This window comes from Meles meles, chromosome 3 (genome assembly GCF_922984935.1).
Source record: "Meles meles chromosome 3, mMelMel3.1 paternal haplotype, whole genome shotgun sequence".
NCBI classification, from domain to species: Eukaryota; Metazoa; Chordata; class Mammalia; order Carnivora; family Mustelidae; genus Meles; species Meles meles.
In genome coordinates, this window is record NC_060068.1 from 76789747 (window position 1) to 76807478 (window position 17732).

General features: G+C 41.1%; 1 protein-coding gene across 3 annotated transcripts in view; it reads left to right on the forward strand.

The window, feature by feature from the left end:
• Positions 1-5985: 5985 nt before the first annotated feature.
• Positions 5986-17732, forward strand: part of ACOT12 (acyl-CoA thioesterase 12) — a 52475-nt gene continuing 40728 nt past the window's right edge. For all 3 annotated transcript variants that reach the window (XM_045998971.1, XM_045998970.1, XM_045998972.1), the window contains exons 1-2: positions 5986-6341; positions 13849-13918. In XM_045998971.1, the coding sequence (XP_045854927.1) occupies positions 6215-6341; positions 13849-13918 (197 nt within the window). In that variant the 5' untranslated portion in view covers positions 5986-6214. The remainder of the gene's footprint in view (positions 6342-13848; positions 13919-17732) is intronic.

Genomic DNA, 17732 nt, shown 5'->3' on the forward strand with positions numbered 1-17732 from the left:
ATGAGTGAACAGACTGAACGAAGTAGCATAGACTAGAAGAAGCGTGGCCTTCGGAATTAGAAAGATCTGGGTAAACTCCCATCTCTCGCATTTCCTAAATGTGCAGTCCTGACCCCATTGGTCAACTTCTCAGCCTAGCTGAGACAACAGCCAGACTACTGGATTTGAATCCTGGCTTTATGACTTCCTTGGGTGGTCTTGGGTAAATTGCTTCTGTTTCCTCATCTGTGGAATAGCCATTATAATAATTCTCCCACTTCACTGGGCTGTGGGGCATGATATGAGTATTTATTACATTATCAGGGCTTGAGTTCTCAACTCTAAAAAGGGATTATTACTTCCAGGATTGTTGTGAAGATTAAAGGACCCTCAGTAAATAGTGTTTATCACAATAACATTTGTTATCAAATTACAATCTTATGAAGTAGGGAGAGCATCCCCCTTTAATAAAAGGAAGAAAGCCAGGGCGCCTGGGTGGCTCAGTGGGTTAAACCTCTGCCTTCAGCTCAGGTCATGATCCCAGGGTCCCGGGATCGAGCCCCACATTGGGCTCTCTGCTCAGCGGGGAGCCTGCTTCTACCTCTCTATCTGCCTGCCTCTCTGCCTACTTGTGATCTCTGTCTGTCAAATAAATAAATCTTTAAAAAAAAAAAAAGGAAGAAAACCTAATGACACAAATAAGCTGAGTGACATATTCAAGATCAGCATTATCGAGTAGAATCCAGCTCAGATACAAACACATCTCTCTGGACCCGAGCTTCATTCTCCCGTGTCACGAATTCCTTCAGTGATGATAAAGGGCCCCTGTTAAACTGAAGACGTGCTTGGGAAAGACTGCAATGACAGATCCATCCCCGTGTTTCTTAAACATTAGTGTGCAACCGGATAACATGCAATTCTTGTTCAAACACCCCACAGTTTCTGAGTTAGTATGTCTGGGTAGGGCCAGAAAATATTGAAAACCCCGTTAGGGAATTATTTGAGAGCCAGCTTAGAAAACAAGGGAATGCTGAGGGCAGGAGACTGAAGAGATCTGAGGGGAAACTAGAGGAAAAGGAAGGTCAACTTCAGGGGCAAAGAGGAGATGGGAGACTTCTGCCACATGCATCAAAGCACCTGGTCAGACGTTAGTTCAATCTCTGCCTTTGGTAAATCACCTTCTCTGAGATAAACTGGACCAATTCATCGAACACCAGAAACTACCACAACTCACCCCGTACAAATACCTAAGTTGAGTAGCTCTAAAACTATTTTTATAATTGAATATATAATTTAGAAACCTATCCAAAAAAACCTCCAGCACTCAGATGGTTTCACTGGAGAATTCTAGAAAAACATTTAAATCTCTACAACCTCTTCCAGAACATAGAGGGAATACTTCCTGATACACTTTATCAACCTGACATCAAAACCAGACCAAAAAAAGAAAGTAAAAAGAAAGAAAGAAAGAGAACTACGGACCACTATCTCTCAAAAATATAGATGTAAAAATGCTTAACAAAATATTAGGAAACAGAAGTCAGCAATGTATAAAAAGAATTACATAGCATGACCAAGTGGGATTTATTCTAGGACACAAGCCTGGTTCAATATTTGAAAGTAATCACTATAGTCCAGCATATTGACAAAGTAGCGGTGTTGGCATCCAGAGGTCTCCACTGAGCCGTGCCTGGGATGAAGGTGGGGCCCAGCAAATCTGGGGAAGAGGAAAACGTGGACTCTGTATACACGGCTTTTGTTTGAACAAATAAAGTGCTGCACTCCCTGGGAAGCTGGTGACTCCAAGGTTGTACACCCGATGCTTGTCTGTCTGTGAGCTGGGACCACTGGAAGCACAGGGACAAACAGGGGAAAGCCTGGCTTGAGGCTCCAGGTGCTAAATGGGACAGTCCAATTCCCCAAGGTGAGACAGATCCCAAGAGTAGGATCCAAGAACAAAGAAGAGGAAGAGAACCTGGAAAAAGCTGGCAAGTCCTAAAATGAAAAGACTCCAGCTGCCTCTGACATTCAGCACAGTGTACCCATCACGCATCATGGCTTTCTGTGCCTTGCCTGAATGCACTTGGCCCTCACCATTCAGTAGCCAGCACAAGCTGACACTGTCCCACTGCCTCCTGAGGGACAGCTCTGCCTGAGAGCTCTTGCCTGTAGTCAGCATAAGTGCTAAGCAGTTAGAGCAGCCCTTAGTTGAGGAAGGATGGGGGTCGAGGTGGGGGAAGGGGGAAGCTGGAAGATGAAGACTCCAGCTCCTGTGTCTCTAGAAAGGGCAACTCCAGCTAACTCCAGCTGTTCTTCACAAACTTTCATGTGCTTATGACTCACATGGGAGGCTTAATAAAATGCAGATTTCGATTCAGCAGCTGTAGGGTGGGGTCAGAGAGTCTACATTTCTTTTTTTTTTAAGAATATTTTATTTTATTTTTTTAATTAATTTATTTTTTTAAGATTCTATTTATTTATTTGACAGACAGAGATCACAAGTAGGCAGAGAGACAGACAAAGAGAGAGGAAGGGAAGCAGACTCCCCGCTGATGCGGGGCTCAATCCCAGGACCCTAGGATCATGACCTGAGCCAAAGGTAGAGGCTTTAACTCACTGAGCCACCCAGGCACCCCGAGTCTGCATTTCTAACAAGCTCTCAGTCAGTGCCTCTGCTGCTGGTCTGGGGACCACACTTGGATTCACCTACCAGTGCTCTCTGCACTTTTCCCCCAAACAAACTGTTTGTTTTCACATTTCTTTTTAGAGGGTGTGCTCTGGGGAAAATACTTTTTTCCATCTCCCTTCTTGGCGTGTTGTGTTCTTTGTTTTCAGTCTTCTATAAGCCTGACCACTACCTTGCAATGTGACCCAGGGCAAACATTTCATTTCCTCATCTCCAGAACGAGAGCGTTAGACTGTCTAGTTTCCTTCCCACTCCAACATCCTAAAGAAGTTCTCATTATTCTAGTGATTATCATACTTTCCACACTCTTCCCGATCTGCTTTCCTGCTCTTGTGCATGACCTTTAAAAAATCAAGCTGGCTTCACATTCTGCTCATCTTCAAAAGATGTCTCTAAACAGAAATGGAAAATGGAAGCCTTTTCTTTAAACATAATAGCAAAAATCCTTGACAGATAAAGGATACAGCAAATGTTCACACATGCAGATGACATTTTCATTGTGTGGGAGAAAAAGAGACCATTCACAAAAACATAAGAACAGTAGTTTCAGGCAGAGGCTGAAAATGAAAATCAGTGAGAAACCAACAAAAGATATGAAACCATAATCAAAGGACATCTAAAGAGGAGATAACACACATAAGAAAACACAATAGTGAGTTTGTGAACTTGTCTGCTTTTGGATCAAACATCACTACACATACATACGCAAATACAAGCTGTCCGCTTCCAGATAGTCACTCTGGAAAACTGCCTTCTCATACCTAGGCTTAAAACATTTTGAAATTCCTCTAGTTTAAAAGAAACCAAGTAAAAGAATATATACGTAATATTACCATTTTAGTAGCCATTTTTTTAAAATCCAAAATGAGAAAACCAACATAATGCAATCCCTATTTCTGGTAACTTAATAAATTCTCTAAAATATTAATAAATGAAGTTCAGACACGTAACCATAAGTTATTGCTGTGTAACATGTAATCTCCAAATCACAGGGCATTCAACAGGTATCTCTGTCTCATGCGTGAGTCTGTGTGCCTGCTGGGTAGCTTAGCTTCTGGCTGCAAATCTACAGGTTGGCTGGGTGGTTCTGGAATAGGTGAATTCAGTATAGTACCCAGATGCTTCCAGAGAAAGCTACCCAGGCATATCATCTTCCTGTGGCCGGGGTCACATGTTGCTTCGAAGGGCTAGGGTTGGAAGTGTTACCCTCTTACCTCCCCACATTCCATTCCAAAGCAAGTCACGTGGCCTAGCCCAACATTAATGAGTGCCTTCCATTAAGTTATCCGTGGACGGAGTGAATACATGTTCAACAATACTCAAATCTGCCAAAAAATGGTATTATGAATCCTAGAGGTGTCTTCCAAAGAGGGGTGATATGAGTACTATTGCTGTTATTGAAATAAGGCTATAGTTGCATGTAAGGACTGTATTAGAGGCAGGAGTTTTACTTTGTTTTGAAAAATCCTTTTTAGGGTGCCTGGGTGGCTCAGTGGGTTAATCTGCTGCCTTCCGCTCAGGTCGTGATCCAGGGTCCTGGGATCGAGTCCCGCATCGGGCTCTCTGCTTTGGCAGGGAACCTGCTTCCCCCTCTCTCTCTGCCTGCCTCTCTGCCTACTAGTGCTCTCTGTCTGTCAAACTAAAGAAAAAAAAATAAAAATCCTTTTTATGCTTTTTATTAAAAAATGAACTTAATGTTTGCCTAACAGAGCATCCAAGTTTGATTTATGTTTGTATAGGACCAAAATCTTTCCACAGAGGATTCTAAAAAGTTGTTAAGTCCATGTTGCCGTCATTCTTCTCTTTCATATAACCTTCAAAAGGAAGCAAGGGGCACCTGGATGGCTCAGTAGGTTAAAGCCTCTGCTTTCGGCTCATGTCATGATCCCTGGGTCCTGGGATGGAGTCCCACATCAGGCTCTCTGCTCAGCAGGGAGACTGCTTCCTCCTTTCTCTCTCTGCCTGCCCCTCTCTGCCTACTTGTGATCTCTGTCAAATAAATAAACAAAAAAGTTCTTAAAAAAATTTTTTTTAAAGGAGAAGCAAAATGAGAAGAATCTCCATTCTGATATCTCTAGGCTAGGGCTTGGCAGGCGGCAGAGAGATGAGAAAGCATCACCAGTTTGCTGGAGTTGATTAGGCTGTGTGGTAAGCTACTCTGGGCAGTCATGGTCCCTGAGTTCAATCCAGATGATCCTACTCCCTTAGCTGCCGCTATGATGTCGGCTGCATGTCTGACACATGGAGTCATCTCTCCCGGCTTCCCTCTCTTCACCTGTAAATGCTCTCCCAGGGGCAGCCGGCCCTAACAATACAGGAACTGGGAATGTATTACATGCTGGAGGTTTTCTGCTGTCACCATTTCCTTAATGAGAACTGCTTTGTAAAGTCACTGATTTCAGCTCTAGTAAGTGTAACAGCTTTTATGTGTTAACAGCTAAGAATGAAAATTCTCATTTAATTGTCTAGATTTTGTCTTCTGTAAAGATGAGAGTGTCTTGGGATTTGTTGGGATCATTAATAGTGAGGTGACAGTTTCTAATCTCAAATTCTCTAGATTAAAACCAAAAGATTGCCTTTCTCTGTCAAGTGACTCTAATGTGCTGGCAAACAGCAGTGTGTGTGTGTGTGTGTGCGCGTGTGTGTGTGTGCGTGTGTGTGTGTGTGTGTGTGTGTGTGTGTGTGTGTAAACCGCCCATAAAATTTAGTCTGTGTGTGTTTGGCAGAGGGGGTAATTTCGTAACAAAACGATCAATAACAAATGATTTGGGGGAGCTATGATAACCTCCTAAGAATCAGAAGGTGTATTTTGGGGTCGCCTGGGTGTCTCAGTGGGTTAAAGCCTCTGCCTTCTGCTCAGGTCATGATGCTGGGGTTCTGGGATGGAGTCCTGCATCTGGCTCTCTGCTCAGCAGGGAGCCCGCTTCCCAACCCCCGCCTGCCTCTCTGCCTACTTGTGATCTCTGTCTGTCAAATAAATAAATAAAATCTTAAAAAGAAAAAACAAAACAGAAGGTGTATTTCGAACTAGGGCTTGAGAAGTGAGCGACTACTCTACCTGTCAGTCAACAGCCAAGGGGGGGAAAGGGTAGTCCAATACTCAAAAGCCAGCTTCTAAAGCCAAAGTCCACATTCTCTGGACAGCTTTTAACTAATCAATCAAACCTCCCGCCGCCGTCTCCGGACGGGTGTTAACCTCACAGCTTACTTACCAAACACCTGGATCCGCTCAGCCAGGCACGTGCTAAGAGTTGCGTCCGTGACCTCATTTAATTCTTTCCACAGTCCTCTGTCATAACCACTGCTCTCCTCCCCTCACAGTAAGAAACTCGGACCGTTCCCAGCTTTGCCAACCTTGGTGACCCCGGATTTGGCTGATATTCCTGGCACCCCAGATCCCATCTCCCCGTGCACCTGGCGGCCAGCAAGGAGCGGGATTCGGGGCCGCAGGGGCAAGCGGCGCGGGTGCCCTGCGGGGCGGGGGCGGGCTCAACGCGGACAGACCCGGCCGGACGCCGGCGGCCGGGGGGCTTCGCTGTGGGCTGGGCCATGGAGCGCCCCGCGCCCGGGGAGGTGCGCATGAGCCAGGCCATCCAGCCCGCGCATGCCAACCCGCGCGGCGAGCTGAGCGCGGGGCAGCTGCTCAAGTGGATCGACGCCACCGCCTGCCTGGCGGGTAGGGAGCTGCCGGGGAGGGGTGCTGTGGGGGCTGGAAGGGGAGCGCGGGAGGCCGGGAGGCCCCGGGGGCGGGGGTGCCCGGCGCCCCTGCGGTGGTGGGGGCGAGGGGGCTCGATGTGGTAGGGGGTGTCTGGGAACTGGCGCGCGGGCTTGGCTGTGGGGATTGGGGGGGCGGGGGATGCGAGGCCCGGGCGCGGGCCGACCCACCCAGGTGAGGGAGCCGACGCTCGAGCCCCAGCGCGCACCGTTGCTGGAGCCTGGATCCGTGAGGAGAGAGAAGGAAGGAGAAGGTCTTTACAGCTCTGAGCCCGGGGGAGCGGGGGACTTTACGGACTGAGCTAGAGCATCCAACACGAGAATAACCCAGACCAGTGATTCTCAAACGTTTTAGCCTTAGGACTACTTTACTCCATGAAGTAAGTGAGGACCCCGAGAGCTTTTGTTTATGTGGGTTATTTTTCTTGATGTTGACTATACTCGAAATCTTTAAAAGTTAATTCATGTAAAAAGAACAAGAATAAACCCATGACAAAGTTTTATTGGAAAAAAAAGAACAACTACATTTTCAACAATGATAAAAATATACTTAGAGGCATGGTACTGGTTTACGTTTCTGCACCTCTCTTTAATGTCTGGTTTGAGAGGAGACTACTCACTTCTCAAACCGGCTCCTGCGTTCAGTTTGTGGCTACCACACCTTAATTTAATCTCGTCTCAGGACCTTTGCACCTACTTCCCATTTTACTATTATGCTCTTCTCTTGGCCCTTTTTTGTCATTATATCTCAGCTTAGATATCCTTTCCCCAGAGAAGTCTTTCTTGGCCACCTGCTTTCATTTGTACCCTTTAAGCAGTTTTGATCACAACGCCCCCTTTTTCCCCTTCATGCCACTTAGCAAAATCTGTAATTATTTTGTGTATGGATCTGTTGTTCACCTCTTTATTTCTTGCCTGGCTAATTAGCATGTGAACTGAAACTAGTTCTCCAGTGCTTAGTAAGCTCTAAATAAAAACCTGCTTTTATGGATGGGTAGGTCGGTGACGGATGGGTCCAGACCTTGGAATCTCATTTCTAAAACGAAGTCAGACTTTGCATATGGCACTTAACAGACTCAGCAAATGTACATTTTGAAGGAAAATATGTTAGGATAAACTACTAGAGCTGGAAGGAGCTTAAAATCATTATCTTAGGACTCTTATTTTACAGAGGACAAAAGTAAAGCACAGATGATTACAGAACCCTGCTTTTCTCACCCAGCATCAATAGGGTGTGTAATCCCCCGTGTGTAAACCACCCACAAAATTTAGTCACATATTTATGCCAATCTGTTTGTTTGTTTTCTGTTTGTTGATAGGTCTGTTTGGTTTCTGTCTTAACAGTTTTTATCAGTATTTGAGGTCGATTATAATAACATAAATAATGGAAGCATGAATATAAAATTAATTCACATCTAAGAGAAACAAGTGTAAAAATCATTGAGGTTGCTAATAATAACGATGCCTATTGCCAAGGCAACTGAATATATTATGTGGATCTTGAAGTGACTTTTAGTTACCTCACTTAGTGCCTCTTGTCCTGTAAAGGATAAACAATTGGCCTCTTGCAACTGTCACAAAAATTTCTTGGGAAACTCAGACCACAGATTGATTCAATCGATAACCAGTTACTCTGGATGAATAGGTAGATTACTAACAATACAACATTAAAGAAACCTTTAAGATACCATTGGTTTGGACACATGGAGAGAACCTGTGTTCACCACCCCATGGTGAGAAGCACCACATAAGCAAGAGACATTATTTAGCCAAGGTGTAGCAGAATCTGTGGCAGAGAAATGTTGCACCATAGTGCTTTACTTTATATAATGAGGATAACGCAAAAACTTCTTTTCCTGGCATTTTCCTGGCCAGAGTTCCTTATTGACCAACACTTTTTTACAGCCACTTACTATGATAGATAGTGATCATATAGTCATAACCCCCAAGGCACGGTCATGACTCCCAGGCACTGTTAGACTCCAAAATATCTTCTCAATATTTTCAGAAAGATTTAATATGTTCCCTATTATTTTGACATTAAACCTCATTTCTGTCAGTAGCCCCATTTTTCTAGTTCCTTAAGCGTAGAGGATTGACGTCATATCTGAGGCATCATCCACCCTCCATATCCACTTCTTATTTTGAAATGCCACAAACTCTCATTTCCTTCTGTTTCATTTCTGAATCTTTCCCAGGGTTCATTTTCTTAGGAGTGGCATGCAAGCCATCCAGTTGGGCAAGTCAGAAATCTAGGAGTCATCCATCCTTGATACCTCTCTCTACCTGGCTTTCCCGCCTACACATTCAACCCATGAACCAAGTCCTGTCAATGTTACCTTCAAGGAATCACTCAAACCCACCCATTTTGCTATGCTTCCATTACCACCACCCAGGCCAAGCTACCATCATCCTTCATGTGAACTTCAGCTGTGATTTCTAAATTGATCTTCTCCGTTCATTCTTGTTTCCTCTCCATCCTGCATCTGAAGTTTTTGAAGGTGCTAATCTGATCATATCATACATTGTTAATCTTCCCCATTGTCTTCCTTATTAAGGGCTGTAATTATCTAGCATGGTATCTCCTATCAGAAAAAAAAGTCACATAGATAACAACTATAAACTCTGGAGAAAACATTGAATAAAAGCTACTTTTGGCAACTAACAAGTGAACAAAAGCAGATTTAGAACATTTGGAAGTCAACACTTAGAAGAAGAGAATGGTACTATCTAACTTTGTTTCATTTTGGTTTTTTTTTTTTTCATGACTTTAAGACTTTTGTTTTTTTATTTTTTTAATGACTTTCTGAAAAAAGACTCTATTCCGTTGCCAACTAAATTTCTAATGGAAAACCTACAGACTTGCTTATTTGAAGAATGAGAGGATTTGGGGGAAACACAGCTACTGAAATGTGAGGAGGAAAATTCAAGAAAGGAGTGAACCAGAGAGGCAGCACCCTAAAATCTATGTTTTCTTGCTCAAATCTCTGGCGAACCTTGAATTACATATGCATAAGAGAAACTCCAACCTTCCTAGATAATGCCAAAAGAACAAAAAAGGGCTATCCCAATCTCTAGGAAGACAAGAGTTTTATAGTTTGAGTTTAGTTAACTGCTTACTTGGGGAAAGAAAATAGTACTGTTCAGAGGAACATGTAAGAATCCACTATTTATACAGTGTATCACTCCTAATGGCTATGATACAGTCCAAAATTACTTGATATACAAAGAAACAGGGAAATATGATGCATTCTTAAGTGAAAAGATGATGGAGATCAATCTCTAGATGACCCCTGCACTAGAATTAAGCTTCTGGGTTATGTAGCAGCTATTATAACTGTGCTTGAAGATGTAATAAAATCTATGATCTAAAGAATGAAAAGATAATAAGTTTCAGTAGAGAAATAGAAACTAAAAAAAGAACCAAGGGGTGCCTGGGTGGCTCAGTGGGTTAAAGTGTCTGCCTTTGGCTCAGGTCGTGATCCCAGGGTCCTAGGATTGAGCGCCGCATCGGACTCTCTGCTCAGCAGGGAGCCTGCTTCCCTTTCTCTCTCTCTGTCTGCCTCTGCCTCTCTGCCTCCCTATGATCTCTGTCAAATAAATAAATAAAATCTTTTAAAAAATTTAAAAACCAAGTGGAAATTCCTAAATTTAAAATTACAATATCTGAAATTTAAAAAAAAATTCACTGGATAGGCTTAACAACAGAGTGGAGGGGACTAAGCATGAGTAAACATAAAAGTGGACAATAGCAATTATATAGTCTGAAGAAAAGAGAAAAGATGAATTTCAAAAATGAACAAATAGATTTATGAAAAAATACTTCCAAGTGTGTAACATACTTGTCATTGGGGCCCCAAAAGAGAGGAGAAATAATATGAAGCATAAAACAAATATTTAAAGAAATAGTAGCTGAAATTTTCCCACATGTGTTGAAAGACATACATTTACAGATTGAAGAAGATCACAGGATACCGAACAAGATGAATATGAAAAAACTCACATCTGAGTACATCACAGGCAAACTATGATGAAAAGAAAATCTCGAAAGCAGGCAGAGAAAAACACTATGCTATACCCAGGAGAATGATGCTTAGAATTACTTCTGACTTTATCAGAAACATTGGAGTCCAGAAGATGGTGGAACAATACCTTTAATAATAATTATAAAATGGTCAACCAAGAACTTCAAGGCCCTGTGCATAGTCCATTCTTAGCCAACCCTTCAGCCTTACCAGCTCTCCTTCTTGCTTTCTGCCTTTTTTCCCCAAAGATTTTATTATTTATTAGAGTGCATGCTCAAGTGGGGAGAAGGACAGAGGGAGAGGGAAATAGAGAATCTCAAGAGATTCCATGATGAGTGTGGAGCCCAAGTCAGGACTCGAACTCATGACCCTGAGATCATGACCTGCATTGAAATCAAGAGTCAGGTGCTTAACCAAATGAGCCACCCAGGCACCCCTTGCTTTCTGCATTTTATCTCCAAAGACTTTGATCAGGATCTTTGTAATTGGTGTTCCCTTTGCTCATTGTGTTCACCGTTTTTCTGTTCTTTCTCCCCAACACATCTATTTCAGTCTTAATCATCTTTCAGATCTCTGCTGAAGCATCCCCTCCATGCGCATCTTCCTGACATCCCATCTACGTCTGGTTTCTATTATGACTCCCATAAAAACCATGTTTTCCTTAGGGCACTTAATTAATTTTGTTATTACTCATTCATTTTATTAATCCCTGGCTTCTCCATTAGACTCTGAGAACAGAGATCATGGCTGTTACGTATTGCCAGCCCCTTACATAGATGCTAGCATATCACGGGTCTTTAGTCAAGATTTGTTAAAGGAATGAATGAATGGCAATACCACCACTTTAATCAGTCATCATCTCATACCTGGATTACAGCCATTTAGCTAGTCTGCTACTATTCCCAACCTGTCTCAGTTTCTCCACAAAATCAGTAATAGCTTTAGAGTTTCTCCACTTTCATTGGTGAAGGACAGTCATTGTATGAAGGACAGTCAAATCAAAAATCAAGAGCAAGTTCATCCTATTGAACTCATAGATAACAAACTTGTAAACAAAATAAAAGAACAGCATAGAAACACACATAAAAATTGTGGTCCTATGTTGATTCCCCATAGTTCTGTTTTTTGTTTTTAATTTAATGACCCTTAAAAGTCTATAGTGTAAACCGTAAATTGAGCCTCTAAAGCCCATATCTAGCTAAGCACTTCTCTGAAGAGTGTTCCTTGACTGCTCTTTTCTGAGAGTTCCTATTGCTTCTGTAGTCAAAACCACTATGTAGAACAATGCAGTTGACCTTTCTAAGCCTAAATTTCCTCATTTGTAAAGTTAAACTAAAAATGGTACCAACCTCGTGTAATTGACATGCATAAATACACAGCTCAGTGCCTGGTCAATGATACGTGTTTGATAAATGGTAACTATTATTATGATAATGTTTGTTCATGATCCCAATCTAGTATAATGCCATATATTATATCTATAACATATAAATTATATATATGACATATAAATTATATACAATGCTATATATGTGACAAAATTATATATACTTATACACATATATAATAGATGCTTGATATATACAATAAAAATTTAGCCTTGCTGGTTATTGCCCTTTAGTTATCATTTAAATTATTCAAAATTGGTCACTTAGGTTGACATACATGGTAATGGTTTCTTAAAGAATAGTTTAATAAACTCAACATCCTGTTCCTTCCTGTCAGGTAAGTGGGATGAATGTCCTTTAGGTACTCCTTAGTTAGTGTTTTATAGCACATATTTGCAAGGATCCAGTAGTTCTCTGAAAATCTTAAGCTCCAAAAGGGCACTGACTATGGCTGGCTCTCTAACTGCCCCCGAGTAGACTTGGTAAGAGATGGGACTGACTCAGCTCAGTGTCTGGAAATCAGTAAGGATTTAATCAGTAAGGATTTGATTCCTGTTAAATCAGGAATTTCACAGGTGTTTGATACACTGAATTCAGTTGAGCCCAACTTGAATATTTCTAGAGTCTGATACTTTTACATTCCCTTCCTCTCACTGAACTTAATAACTGGGAATCCAATCTTCCGCTCTCCATCCGTCATACACAGAGTGCTGCTATGGTTACCTTTTTGGTAACTCAGTTTGCATTATGTGCATATTTGGAAAAACAGTTCATTATTTCCAACTGGTAAAACCAAAATTCCAGTTTTCTGCAAATGACATTATATGGCAGAGTGTCCTAAACACCTGCTTTCTGGAGTATTCTCTTGCCTCTTTTTATCTCGCACGGTCAGTTATTACTGCAGTTTAAGTATCCACATGAAGAAGACAATGTCCATGTAATTTACCATCTCTTCCATCATGGGGAAGCAGGAGCGATGTCTCCAAAATTAAAATGAGGTTTGAAGTTCCTAAAAAACCAGCACAATCTGTTTGGATTTTAATTGTTCATCAAAATCAGATTCTGGCAGAAGCACATGTCCACATTTTTCCTGAAGAGAATAAGTTCTGATTTTTTTTTATATGTAAAACAAAATCGGGATGCCTGGGTGGCTCAGTTGGTTAAGCCGCTGCCTTCGGCTCAGGTCATGATTCCGGGGTCCTGGGATCGAGTCCTGCATCAGGCTCCTTGCTTGGCAGGGAGCCTGCTTCTCTCTCCGCCTCTGCCTGCCACTTTGCCTGCTTGTGTGCTCGCTTGCTTGCTCTCTCTCTTTCTCTCTCTCTCTGACAAATAAATAATAAAATCTTTAAAAAAACATAAAGCAAAATCAATAATCCAAAAAAAACCACTTTAACAGATTAAATGCAGACATGGAATATGGATATAGCTAGGGTTTCTTCTTTAATCTCTTTATGCCCTATTTAATACTGTCCTCTCCAACATAATTAATACATACTGAATTTGATAATAATGAACAATAAATATTGACTAAATACCTAGTATGTGCCGAGTATTTCTCTGACACCCAGAGAAGCTGCTCTCTGATTTGGAGTATGATCTCAGGATCTCCATACTGTTCAGTGCTTATACATGTTAACTGGTCAAAATCTATGCAGCTTCTGGTTATGTGGGATAATGGATACAGCTTTAATGCATTGTTTTTAAAACAAAAGGAGGGTAGTATCTGTCAAAATATTTGAAGTTGGCACCAAAGAACTAAAATTGCTATTTCAATCGCTAGATATACTAGGTATCGGTATTGAATTTCAAATCAAAGACAGTGTAAGTTAAAATTTAGAAGAAAGTACAGTAATTTCAATGCAATAGAAACACAACTTACAGAGCTGAAGAACTGTTACTGACCCAGGTCTCCCCCAGGTGTGGGTAGAGTGGTACTTACCTGAGCCAGAGGATGAGCTACTGGAATGAGTCTATTTAGTTTTTATTTCTTTTCCCTTGTGCTGAAATGTTTAAACATAACTATTGACGCAGCCCATTTTCATCTGTTTTTTTGAAGCTGAAAAACATGCTGGGGTTTCCTGTGTTACAGCCTCAGTGGATGACATACAATTTGAGGAGATGGCGAGGTAAGTGGCATCGCTCTACCACACCTGTCTGCCACGCTTCTTGGCTCGTTCACAACATATATTTGTGGCACCTGTGCTCATTTATTTGGCATCAGTGATCCAGTTTGTTAACAAAATCAGTAACAGTTGACCTCATGTAAATCAGTAGAATAGTAATCGCAGGACCTACTTTTAGGAAAGACTTTTAAGTATAAATTCGCAGTCCTGATTTCGTGGAGAAATAGCTCTCCGAAAGAATGCATTCTGGTTTGAGACAGAGCAGGATTTCTGAAAGCTGCCTCGTAATGGCTTTTTCCTCGACTAGAAGAATAATTAATGATAATAAGCAGGTCCGTGATGGTGAATTTCATCATTAGGTTGTTGGTAAACATTAATTCATCTTGAGTACAGATGTTAAATTAGGAAGAACATATTATGTGTGGAAGTTTGTATATGCTTTTCCATCTCTTACTGCAGAAAATTTCAAGATCAACGAAGGTTTCAAACATATACAGAGGTAGAGAGATTGGTAGAGTGAATCCCCATGGACCATCACCAACTACAACAATGACCAACTGATGGACACTCTTGTTTTATTAGCATCCTCCCCCCACACACCTGGATGACTTTGAAGGAAATCTCAGGCATCATCTGTGAATATTCCATTATATATTTCTATATGATAAGAGCACTTTTAGGAAACATAATAATATAATCAGAGCACCATTAACAGAAATCATTATTCCCAGTGGTCTCCAAAAATGGTTTTTTTTTAAATTGAACAATTGATTTCTTGAATCACAATTCAGTATGGTTGATAAGCCTTTTCACGTATAATTTTCTCTTCTTTCATTTCCCTTAGTTTATTTATTAAAGAAACCTGGTCATGTCCTAGAGAGTTTACCACATTTTGTATTTGCTTATTGTATCCCCATTTAAGATGTTCACCCATTCTTTGTATTTCTTGTAAAATGATCGTTACATCTAAAAATTGATTTGATGAAATTTTGATGTTTTGGTAAAGCCAGTTCTTATCAAGAGCACATAATGTCTGATGATCATTACCTAGAACATTATTTCATTAGTTACTGATAAAATGGTGATATGCCAATCCTATCATTTCTTCTTCATTTATTTTCTCAAATATTTGTATAGAGAGACCATTTGTCTCATTAATTACTTGGTTATCCTTAGGCAAAGTTTGTCCGGGAAAGACAGGCTTAATTCTTTTCCTTTATTTAATATCATCATAAGCCCATGGACTGTAACATAGTTGATATAATTCAGTTTGGGTGTGGTTATTCTTATGGATACTCGAATTGCCTTGTCTTTGAAGAGCGGGAGCTTCTTCAATCTGGTTCCTAAGTTCTTTGGACATAACCCCAAAGTTAGAAGTCTTCAATAACTCTTTTACTTTCTGGTTTGACAGGGTGGCTCACCTTTTACAAAACTTAAAAAGAGTCATAAATTTCTTCAAAAGAAATAGTAAAAAAAAATAGTAAGTAGAGGGGCGCCTGGGTGGCTCAGTGGATTAAGCCACTGCCTTCGGCTCAGGTCATGATCTCAGGGTCCTGGGATCGAGCCCCGCATCAGGCTCTCTGCTCCGTGGGGAGCCTGCTTCCTCCTCTCTCTCTGCCTGCCTCTCTGCCTACTTGTGATCTCTCTCTGTCAAATAAATAAATAAAATAAAATCTTTAAAAAAAAAATAGTAAGTAGAGATCACAATGTGGGCAGAGATGTACTCATTTATAAAGGGTTGGTCAGTATTTCTAGGTTTTTTTCCAGGGGACAGAATAAAGAATGATTTATTTTTTAAAGGGTTTATTCTAATACCTGTAATAAATTGGATTGTATGGTTTTACTTAATTTCTTTGATTTTATGGTTTTACTTAATTTCTTTGATGTTTTTGTTTTTGTTTTTCCCTGAATATCTTGATCCTTGAAGGCATGAACATAACTAACAAGGAAAAGGAAGAGAGAAGGCCATCTGTTTCTCGTCTTGGATGGTTCTCAAAGACCGTGGGGGTAGCTGCCACGGTTTTTAAGCCCTGGGTAGTCTTGTCCAGTGAGATGCTCAGTCTGTCTCTCCAGGCTTACTCTTACACTTATCTATCTGACATTTATTTATTTAGATACAAACAAAATCAAGTTTAATAAAACCACGTGCATGAAGAAAATACTTCTTCAAAACTGACACAGAAGAAATTTTTGGCAGGAATTAGAATCCAGACATGGCAAGACCTTTATAGATCAGTCCAACCTTCTATTTTGTACCAAGGAGAATCTGAGGCCTAATGCCCTGCGCAAACCAGGGGACTGAGGGTGCTTTGAGCCTGGATCTTCGTAAGCTTAATCCAGTGCTTTCGCTGACCCAATTCTGTGGGGGTTTTTTTTGAACACTTTTTTTATTTTTATTGACCAGTGGTTCTCATAGGCAGCTGGAGTGTCACTGATAGAGCGCTGGACATTCTAGAGTCTTATAAAAGTGGATAAAGTTCCAATGACTAAGCTCACATACTAGCACTGGGATTTTTCCCTGAAGAAGAAAAAAATTACATGGGTTTGTGTCTCGATCAAATTACAAATTATTACGAATCCAAACTTGTTTAGGACTAGATAGAAGCACCATTATTAAATTTAGGAATGCCAATGGTGTATTGTAATAAAATATCTATTATATATTTTCCAAACTTAAATTCTATAAACTAGACTTAACTAATGACCTCATCAGTGAAATATGGGTTGCCATTTTGCTCCATTTTGCACCATTTTGTGTTTCTGTAATCAGAAAGGATTTGTGGCCCCTAACATCATGGAAAGGGGCCTGCTTTTTTTTTTTTAACATGGGACCTGAACCATAAAAAGAGAGAAGTGAAAGCTACATGTAGAAAACCGTATAATTTGGTTATAAACAATATTGGATATTTTTAAAATTCTCAGATATTTATTGCCTATACAAAAAGTACTGCTCTGTACTCCGTAGGATATATGAATGATTATGGCACAAATTTGGAGTGTAAATTTTGGAGTGTCACTAAGTCTGGTGAGAGCCAGACAGATGCATAATCATTAGAATAGAAAGCATGACAGGATGCAGGCCTGGGGTGAAATTAAACTCCATTTTCTGGGGTAGTTTAAAAGGTGCACGTTTTGACTGGAGAATCAATGAGAGGGGTGGCATTTAAAGTGTGCCTCAAATGAGTTATAGATTTTCATCTGGTGAATAGGAGGACTTCACAGAATGAGGTATGTGCAAGAATCCAAGCATGAGGCTGAGAAGGAGCAGAAAGTGCTCAGGAAGAGCCTAGTCTGCAGAGAGGTGAGGCTCCAGCAAGAGACTGGGGCAGACAGAAGACATTGAATGCCATGCTGTGAAACTGATTTTCTTGAGTTGAAATTCTGGTCATTCCACTCCTCCGACTTTCAGCGTTGAGAGTTTCATTTGGTGGACAACCAGATTCTTTGGAATTCCCTTACTTTTATTTATTTTTATTTTTTAAAAAAGAATTACTTGTTAGAGAGAGAGAGAGAGAGACACCACACAGGGGAAGGGCAGAGGGAGAAGGAGAGAGAGAATCCCAAGCAAACTCCCCACTGAGCTTAGGGCTCCACACGGGGCTCAAAAAGGGGTTCGACCCCGTGACCTTGAGTTCATGACCTGAGCTGAAACCAAGAGTCAGACACTCAACCGACTGAGCCACCCAGGTGCCCCTGGAATTCCCCTACTTTTAAAGGCAGCACAGTGCTCACAGAAGAGACAAAAGTGCCTGTGCTTCCCCCTCTTCAACTGTGACTGACAGGCATAAGATTTTAGTAGCTGGTGAGTACAAAGTAC